This window comes from Triticum aestivum, chromosome 1B (genome assembly GCF_018294505.1).
Source record: "Triticum aestivum cultivar Chinese Spring chromosome 1B, IWGSC CS RefSeq v2.1, whole genome shotgun sequence".
Taxonomy (NCBI): Eukaryota; Viridiplantae; Streptophyta; class Magnoliopsida; order Poales; family Poaceae; genus Triticum; species Triticum aestivum.
Genome location: NC_057795.1, coordinates 119,431,889 through 119,442,179, shown reverse-complemented (window position 1 = coordinate 119,442,179; position 10,291 = coordinate 119,431,889). Strand labels below are relative to the sequence as shown.

The window sequence follows — 10,291 nt, the reverse complement described above, 5'->3', positions numbered from 1 at the left end:
TTTTTTTCTTCTTCTTCTTCCTTCTTCCTTCTTCCTCTTTTCTTCCTTTTCCTTAATTATTTTCCTTTCTCGTCGTTGTCGATATAACCCCCTCGAGATAACTTCGACATGAGGGGCGGTCGATATAAATACCCCCCCTGGCCCTTTCGCTCGACCAAAACTCTCGAGGACACCCAAACCCTAGAGAGAAAATGATGTTGGTCTCCTACCCCCTCCTGCCGCGCCCCTACCCGACAAATTAACTCTCTCGAAGCGTTGTTGTGTCGAGGCGACCCCAAACCCTAGAGAAGCAGCGTCGAGGCCACTAACATGAGATGGAGCGGGGAAAGAAAAGGCGTTGAGAGATCGTGCCACGAAGATATCGTAGAACACGGAGGAGGTGACTATAGTGGACAAAGTTGAGGGCTGAAACAAACTGACTCAGGATGTGGACAGGATAGGAGATGTCAGGACGCGTAACAGCAAGATAGACAAGGCTGCCAACGAGGTGACGATAGCGAGTGGGATTAGGAAGAGGGTCACCATCAGAGGCACGAAGCTGAACATATATTTTTCTTGGGAGAGCAGCGTGAGCAAGAAGATCCTGAATATATTTTTCTTGGGAGATGTAGAAGCCATCAGAGGTCGAGGATATCTCAATCCCAAGAAAATAGCAAAGTGGACCAAGATCGGTCATGAGGAACTGGTCTTGAAGGCAAGCCTTAACAAAGGCAATGTACTCGGTGTCGTCACCAGTGATGATCATGTCATCAACATAGAGAAGAAGAAGAGTCCGACCACAAGAAGACATGTGAACAAACAACACAAGATCATGATCACTGGGCAAGAAACCGGCGGCAGTCACCACAGAGGCAAAGCGCTCAAACCAGGCGCGAGGGGCCTGTTTAAGACCATAGAGGGAGCAACGAAATCTACAGACCATACCGTCAGGAGCATAGTACCCCGGTGGTGGCTGCATATAAACCTCCTCACGTAACTCGCCATTGAGAAAAGTGTTCTGGACATCAGGTTGAGAGATGGACCAATGACGAACAGAAGCCACAACAAGAAGAGTGCGGACAGTGGTCATGTGGGCCACATGAGCGAATGTCTCATCATAATTGCGGCCCTGCTCCTGCTGAAAACCACAGGCCACAAGACGAGCTTTGTAACGCTCAAGAGAACCATCAGAGCGAGTCTTGATCTTGTAGACCCACTTGCAGGTGATGGGACGAACACCGGAAGGGAGAGAAACCAGATCCCATGTGCCAGAACGCTGAAGGGCAGCAAGCTCTTCGGCCATCGCAAGCTTCCATTCAGGCTGAGTCATGGCAGTCCGATAGGAAGTGGGCTCAGCAATAACAGAGAGACCGTACCAATCAGGAGAATAGCGATTAGGTGGAGGGCGAGGCCGAGCACGGAGGTTATGAACCAGGGTAGGCGTGAACGGAGGGGTACCAGAGGTGGAAGGCACGTCAGGGGAAGCATCCTCGGGACGAGGGCGGCGAGTATAGTGGAGAGGAAATGACGAGAGAGGACAACAGACTAGAGATGATAGTGTAGAGGTGGAGGAAGAGGATGGAGAATATGGTGTCAGTGGTGAATGAGAGTGAATGAGAGTTGTAAGAGAAAGAGGTGAAACATGAGGCACATAGCAGGGTGTATCGGGAAGGAGAAGAAAAGAAATATCGTCCACAGAGAAGCTCGAGGAAGATGGATGTGGGTAGTACGAGCGAGACTCATCAAAGGTCACATCATGGGAGATGCGCAAGCGACGACCAACAGGGTCCCAACAGCGACAACCCTTGTGCTCATCACTGTAGCCAAGGAAAACACACTCAACTGACTGAGCAGTCAGTTTGGTGCACTCGCACGGGGCAAGAATGATGTAGCACACACATCCAAACATACGAAGAGCTGAGTAGTCAGGAGAGCGACCAAAGAGACACTCCATAGGAATACCACCCTGTAGAGCAGTCGATGGCTGAATGTTGATGAGATGGGTGGATGCAGAAACAGCCTCAGCCCAAAAATGGGGTGGAAGAGAGGCGGCAATCATGAGCGCACGAGCCATCTCAAGCAGATGATGATGCTTGCGTTTGGCAATGCCATTCTGAGCATGAGCACCAGGACAGGAGAACTGGGCAAGGGTACCCTATTCTGCAAGAAAGCCACGGAACAGCTGGGAGATATACTCTCCAGCGGAGTCAGCATGAAAAGTATGAATACGTGTGGAAAAGTGAGTGTGAACCATGGCAGCAAATCGTTTGTATATAGAGAGAACCTTGCTACGAGATTTCATGAAGTAGAGCCAAGTGTAGCGAGAGAAATCATCAATAAACAAAACATAGTAGCGATGACCACCTTTCGAATCAAAGGGGGCTGGACCCCAGACATCAGAATGAACTAAGTCAAAAGGATGTTGAGATACAGATTGACTGGTAGGATAAGGTAACTGGGTCTGTTTTCCAAGTCTACAACCATTACAGGGTAAAGAAACATCTCCAGATACAGACCCTAATAGGCCCTGACGCACTAAGGAAGACAAGCGAGAGCCACAGATGTGACCAAGGCGCTAGAAGGACGTAGACAAGGAGGCAGCAAGAGCATGAGAGCTGACTGAAGCGGTGCCAGCGGAAGGAACACAAAGCCAGTCAACTTCCCAAAGCCCCTCGGACTCACGGCACCGGGGGCCGGCACCAACCAAAACCTTGGTGTGACGGTCCTGAATGGAGCAAGAATCAGTATCAAGAATGACCCGACAACGAGAATCAGTATGTTGGGCAGCGGAAAAAAAAATTCATGGTAAGGCAAGGAACATGTGAAACACTAGAAACAGAAAAAGATGGAGTCAAAAGAATACCACGACTAGCAACATGAAGAGATGTGCCGTCGGCAGTAAGAACATTAATAGGAGAATCAAGAGGGCGAAGAGAAGATAACACTGAAGAATCAGAGGACATATGAAAGGAAGCTCTAGAGTCCAGAACCCACGAAGATGTACCTGACGGTGTAGATGCCGGCGGTGATAAAGTGGTGGAAGCAGTCACAACAGCAGCAGAACCTGTCGATGAAGAACCAGAGGAAGCCAGAAGGTGTTTGAGCCGAACAATGTACTGATCAGTGAGTGACGGAGTCGAGGAAGATCTAGGAGTCCCACTGGGAGAGGGGCGCCTCTGGTCTCGCTTCTTCTCATGACAATCAGATTCTGGGTGATCTGGCCGAGAGCAGTAGCCACAGAAGGTGTCACGGCGCGACCGACCCTTCTCAGCATAAGGAGGGCGACCCACCCCCTGAAGGTGTAGGTAGGAGCGATGGAGCAGTGAGCCGAACAGACGACCCTGGAGCTTGGACGACCAACACTGAAGGAACCACAAGTAACCCAGCAGAGCAAAGGCGGGTCTCCTCACAAGAAGCTCAGCAAGCACTTCCGAGATAGGAACACGACCACGAGCAAGCAAGTGAGCAGGTCGAGGCTCAAACTCAGAGCGGAGACGAGATAAGAACTCATGAACCCTCTAAAACTCCAAGTCAGACCGTGTAGTCTGACCGTAACGGCAAGTGCCACAAACAACGGTCCGCAGTGAGTCAAGCTGACGCCAGATGGCAGAGCACTGTGAGTAGAACTCATCAAACAGACGAGTCACCCTGCTGAAGAGCATGCTCCTGACGCACCACAAAAAGGTATAGAGCATCACCAAAGGGTTGATAGCGCTGACAAAGATAGGACCACATCGCTGCAACAGTGCCGAGAGCCATGAACTCTGAAGCAAACTGAGGGAGAACACTCGCAGTGAGAACAGCAGCAGCTCGAGCATCATCATTGCACCACTAAGTGTAAGCAGACAGATCATCCCGATAGACAGAGAGAGCATCAGAATATGCGGATACCTGCTGATCATAAGCATCAAATGCAACATCATCAAGAGCCTTGGCTACATCCCGATCAGCCTGAGAAGCATCAGCAGCAAGCACCGGCGGCACCAGCGGAACTAGAGCCACTGGAGCAACTGGGCATGGCGGACAGGGGACCTCGTCAGAGAGAACACCCCACAGCAGAAGTCCACACATGTGGATACGCATAAAATCAACAAACTCAGCATAATTGGTGCCATCAAAGATCACTGAGCACCGAGGAATAGCCACATAGCCAGACGAAGACATGCTGATTTGCTTCTCTGCCTCTCTTTTTTTTGGACAAGTCAACGTCAAAGGGTAAACAGCCCGAGCCCCAGCCAGAGAACCGGAGTGCCCGCAGCCAGGCCGAGTGAGAGAGCCAGCCGAGCCCGGGCCAGATCCAAGGCGAGGAGCAGCAGAGGCACTGCGAAGGAGGCAGCCACGCAGTAGGGCGACGGCTCATGGGCGCGGGCACGCGAGCGCCTCTGCCCTGACTCGAGGCAGAGCAACGACGGCGGCTGACGGGAGCTGGAGGGGTGGTGCGGCGGCTTGAGGCGGGGCTCCGGCAGCTTTGGCATGGTCCAGCAAGCCGGGGACGGCCAGATCCGGCCACTGGACACCGGTTCCCGACCTTCCTTGCAGCGGGCATGCCGGAAATAGCCGGATCCGTCAGGAGGAGGCCGGGCAGAGTGAAGAGCAAGGGCGGCCGGCCGGGAAGAGGCGGCCGTGACCGGGCTGGAGCGGCGGGATCCGGATCCGCGATGAGGAGGGCTGGACGGAGCTGCTCACCGGGAGCGCCGGCCAGGCAGGAGACGCTGGATCGGGAGAGGGGACTAGCACGGAGTTGCGGCGTGCGGGAGAGAGGGGAACCTCACATCTGATACCATGTTTTTTTTGAAACTTTGGCCTCTTTATTAGATCAAGTAACTGTTACATCATCCACCAGCCACCGTACGATAGATTCCGGTGGTTCCTCAACCCACAAACCGGGTGGATTAAAAACCGCCAGCCTAGCTAGTTCATGAGAAACACAGTTTGCATCTCTAGGACACTGAATGAAAGAAATCGAAGTATAACCTATTGATAAGACCATACAATCTGCATAAATTGCCGCCGCTCCTGTTGCAGTGAAGCCACCCAAGTTCATTATATCGATCACCTCCAGACAATCCGCCTCCACTATCAGCTTGTTTACTCCCAATTGTTGCGCTAGTAGGAGGCCATGCCTCAACGCATATGCTTCTGCTGCTGTTGCATCGGAGACATGCTCCAGCTTGTCGTTGGAGGCTGCTAAGAACCCCCCTTTGTCATCCCTGAACATATGATACCATGTTGGATAAACAACAACTAAGCTTTACTGAGGGCCAAAGACCATTACATATACATGTGAGGTAAAATGCATGAAACCCCTTATATAATGGGGATATATACCGAAAAGAGACTACACACATCTAACAAGAGCCACGGTGGGAATAGATGCATTGTTGCTAGTCCATGTGATCAAGTCGTCCAGATATGACCTCTCTTTCAATGGGGTTCTTTTTAGGGAAATAAAAGCCTTTGCTTCTCTTTATTTTAGTCATTTTCAAGTTGAGTACTGCCCTCGGGCGTGTAATACAGTTGCAGACGCTCTTGTGTTGTTTGGGTCAATGATGGAGCTTGCACCTCCAGCCGTATGACCAGGTTACGCCCCTACCTTTGCCCAACCCTTTGTAGATAGTGATTCTGCTTGGCACGTTGGTTGATGGGACGACTTGGTCGCTAGACTGGGAGGGAGAATGGTGACCTTGGGCACGGCAATCTCGTGGAGCTTAACTGCATCCGTAAATTTTTCCGTTAAGTCCTTGTATGCTAAGCTTACCGAGGGATCGGTGCTGGACATAGCTAGGGGGACTGTGGAAGGCAAGGATCCTGCTTAAGATGAATATCTTCCTTTGGAAAATGTTCCGCAATCGCCTCCTCACTCCTGATAACGTGGCCAAACGAAACGGCCCATCCAATGGGTCCTTTGCAGTGTGCGGACTTGGGGAGGACGCTGACCACGTCTTCTTTCGGTGCCATTTGGCTCGCTTTACCTCGAGTGCCGTAAGAGAGGATTTTGGCAAGAATTGGAATCCCCTCGTCAGGGGCTGTCCTTCTCGCCTTTCTTCGGGCACAACAGGGCACATTTGCTAGGATCGTGTGGCGTAGCGTTTGGGCGTTGCTATTGTCATTATGGACTGTCCAAGAAGAAATTCCCTTCTCAGCCAGTTGACGTCATTTTTAAATGTCACCTCTTCTTATAGATTTGGACATCATTAGGGAAACAACGAGACTCTAAGCTCATGCAGGAGGTCATGGAGCGGATCAGGTGCATTCGGATTTCTTCACGGCAAGACTCTTCGCACACCTGAGCCTATTTTGTGGGACTTGGAGCTAGATTTGGTGGCCTGGACCTTTGGGTTGTCATAGTTGTATCTTTGTTTGGTTCAGTTCCCGTGGACTTGTATTGCTCTATATTCAGTACCTTTGTATGATGTTATGGTTTAATTTTGTTGGATGCTGCCTTGGTTGGCTTTATTAATTTAAAACCGAACGCATCTTGCATCTTATTCTAAATAAAAAAGTACTATTCAAATTAAAAAAGAAAAGAAAACTAAGACCTTGTGAGGATATGTTACAGCCGTAGACATGCATTATATGGATTGGAGGTGCACCTTTCTTTCAGGAATACAGATAAGCAATTCTGCTGACATTTTTACTGAAATTTGAAGGATTTTCGTAATCCTGGTTCGTACCAAAGTCCAAAATATATATTTTCATTATCAGTTCTGTATATCTGAACTCGAGCATAATTTGAGCAGATTTGAAAATTTGAAGTCAGAACTGATTGGTTAAACTGTTGCAGTCCCCGCCCCCGGCACTTTTTTTTAAATGTGACCCGCAAGATGGCAATTTTGTTTGCATAAAGAAAAAAAACACCCAGGCCCAGTCCAGCCCAACAAGCTGAGCAGGAATGTGATGGCGCTTGTGCCGCAGACGCCGCGTTTCATTTCCGATCCCAGCCGCCGCACCACATGTGCCATCGTGAAACCAAAACCCCACCCAAATTCCCAGCTCCTGCCTCAAATCTCCGTCTCTCTACTCGCCGGACATGAAGGAGACAGCGGCGGCGCGACCTGCCGTCGAGAAGAATGAGGCGGTTGCGGCGACGCCCGCACGCAAGAGGCACGCATCCGACGCTGTGTTTTGATTTTCGGTTTGAGCTTTTTTTCGCCCTAGACCGAGATGGCCAAATTTCGGCCATTTTAAAAAATTTCGGCTGAAATTTAACCAAATTTTGACTGCAATTTGACTTAAATTTGATCAGAATTTGTCAAATTTCACCAATTTCGGCCTACATATACTTTTCGCCTCAGGCCGAGATGGCCGAAATTCGGCCGAAATCCACTTTTTGCGGCCGAAAATCAAAACAGTGTTCCGACGAAGCGTCTGGGTCCAGGTCCAGGTCCAGGTCACACAAACTGGCACGTGATTGCGGCTGCGACGGCGATCTCATCAACAATCTTCCGGATGTTATCCTCGCCACCATCGTCTCCCTCCTCCCCACCAAGTACGGCGTCCGCTCGCAGGCCGTCGCCCGTAGATGGCGTCCTCTCTGGCGCTCAGAGCCTCTCAACCTCGACGCCTCCTACGACCTTTGCTCCAACGACTTCGGGCGCTTCTCCCTCGTCTCCAGGATCCTCTGCGATCACCCTGGCCCGGCCCGCCGCTTCGCTTTCGACCGCATCCACCTCCACAGAGAGGAAAAAAGGTACGCCGAGGAAGCCGCTCAGCTCGAGAGCTGGTTCAACTCCCCGCTCCTGGACAACCTCCAGGAACTCGATATCGTCTTCTCGCTCTTGGAATATTCGTGTGGGCAGTCTGAGAAGGAGAAGCGCTATCCGCTGCCACCGTCGGTGTTGCGCTTAGCACCAACCCTCCAATTGGCCAGGATTGGCTCCTGTGATTTTCCAATGGAGATTTCACCAGCGCTGAATTTCCCCCTCCTCAGGCAGCTCGACCTATGGCGCGTTTCCATCTCCGAGGATGTCTTCTCCGGGGTGCTCTCTGGCTGCCATGTCTTGGAGAACTTATACTTGTCTGAGATTCGTGATGTAGGTTGCCTCCGCATATGCTCGCCAACTCTCAGGATCATCGTCATCTCTTGTTTGTTTGAAGACAACGGAGAATTGGTCATTATGGAGGCCCCTCGCCTTGAAAGATTGTTGTTACATTAGCCAGGCTCAGGTAGTGAGATTATCCGGGTTGTTAGCGCACCTAAACTGCAGATGTTGGGCCTTTTGTCTCCCTGCATCTCAGAAATTGAAATTGCTAATATAGTCTTCCAGGTAATAGCTGCATCAGTCTCTAGGATTTTACATGAAATTCTCACTTTGAGAAGCTTTTTTAAAACCCCGTTGTTTTCTTCAGGGATTGATCCCATCCATCTCGGAAAACTCAATAAGCACTGTAAAGGTTTTGGCTCTCAAGTTTTCTGGCCCTGCTTTGGGTGCAGTTCTCAACATCCTTAGATGCTTTCCCTGCTTGGAAAAGCTGTATGTCATTGTAAGTATTCATCTTTCTTTGTTATAAATTTCATAATGAGTATTTGATTCTCATCTAATAAACTCTAGTTTGTAATTACTTTAACATATGTTTGTTATGTTCTTTCCCAGTGGGATGAATATGTAAAGGCAGAGATAAAAAATGTGCGTGAGTATGACCCACTAGATCCAATCAAATGCCTTGAGAACCATCTCAAAGTATTGGTATTGAAGAATTACAAAGGTGGTGAGGAAGATGTTGGCTTTGCCAAGTTCTTTGTTTTGAATGCAAAAGTGCTAAAGGAAATCAAATTTGGAGTTTGTAAGAAAATTGACATCGACAAGAAATGGATGACTGATCAACTCATGCTGCTAGAAGTGGAAACAAGACCTTCACCTGACACTGTATTCAAATATAGAAGTGGTTCTTCTTGTTGGGACACTTATTTGGATACCGAGGACTTATCCGTTGCCGACCCTTTCAGCTGTTGTTTTTTAGACGGGTAGATACTCTTTCAGAAGCATATCTGTGATCTGTCAATGGCGTATCTCCTTGGTTGCTTCGTTCGCAAATTATGTACCTGATGGTTGTGCTGTCTTCCGTCTGGAAGGGAAGATCGTGGATGCAGCCTAGTTAATTCTAAGTATCAGTCAACAGGGCATGATTATGTTTGAATTTGCTAGTTCCAATCGACGCTTCATGCTTGTTTTGAAAACTGAACTATCCTTTCTTTTTTACCAGAATGTATGTGATTTATTTTTACTGCGAGTTAACGACTGTGCAAAGTAAACCTAGTACTATTACTATGTTACTTTATATTGCCATTGCAACCTTGGTCCCCGTTGATACAATTCATCTAGTGTTTACAGTATGTGCATTCACTGACAATCATATATTCTTATTTCCTTGTTTGGTCTCACGCATGAATGTTATATTTCTGGACACTTTAATGACAGTGTGTAACTTCTTGCATGTGTAGAATAAATCACATTTCTCCTAAAATTCCAGAAGTTGTCTTTACATTTGAAGTTGGAAAAATCCCAGTGTTTTCCTACCCAAGGGATGGGGATGCCTACCAAAACCATAAATCAGGGAGATAATTTTCATGGTATTTCTGCTTGGTCCGGTTTTCCTTTCGTGGCATTGTTTGCATATAATGAGTTGCAAAATAATTATTAGTCGTCTCTACTGGTAAGTGTATATATCCCAGTTTCATAGAAAGTCAGTAGAATTTATTGCCTTTGTACTTCTCTTTGTCGAAAAAGGCATTCACCCCGCTTTATATTATAAAGCCAACCGCACAACAAGCATCCAACAAGGTCCAACACAAAGCCACGCACACACACACGGAAGTCCACAGGAACAAATAGTACATGAAAGGGTCAATGCTGAGGGCACAACACAACAAGCCCTAAACCCAAAACACACACGCCACAGAGCCGCCAGGCGTTCTAGTCAGGCTCAGGTGGGGGAGGCGGTAGCGGGGGAGCCACGCGGAGAGACGGAGATTTGAGGCAGGAGCGGGGAATTTGGGTGGGGTTTTGGTTTGACGATGGCACATGTGGTGCGGCGGCTGGGATCGGAAACGAAACGCGGCGTCTGCGGCACAAGCGCCATCACATTCCTGCTCAGCTTGTTGGGCTCAGCATTGACAATATGTTTTTCATCCCGCGTTTTAGGTATAGAAACTTCCAAATTAAGTTTTTCATCATAAGATTGCATCAAGGCATCAACAATATGTTTGGTAAAAGCTTTGTTTTGACTATAAGCATGAGGAGAATTAACAACGGATTGCAACAAGGAAATACAACCTTTTAAAGAGCAATTATCATAGTCAAATTCCTTGAAA

At 48.7% G+C, this 10,291-nt stretch overlaps 1 protein-coding gene across 1 annotated transcript; it reads left to right on the top strand.

The window, feature by feature from the left end:
• Positions 1-7,280: 7,280 nt before the first annotated feature.
• On the top strand, positions 7,281-9,266 carry LOC123077611 (putative F-box/FBD/LRR-repeat protein At1g78760). The gene is made up of 3 exons (XM_044499910.1): positions 7,281-8,246; positions 8,329-8,463; positions 8,574-9,266. Exon 1 carries the CDS (start codon positions 7,281-7,283, stop codon positions 8,133-8,135), a length of 855 nt encoding a protein of 284 aa, XP_044355845.1. The 3' UTR covers positions 8,136-8,246; positions 8,329-8,463; positions 8,574-9,266.
• The last annotated feature ends 1,025 nt before the right edge of the window (positions 9,267-10,291 follow it).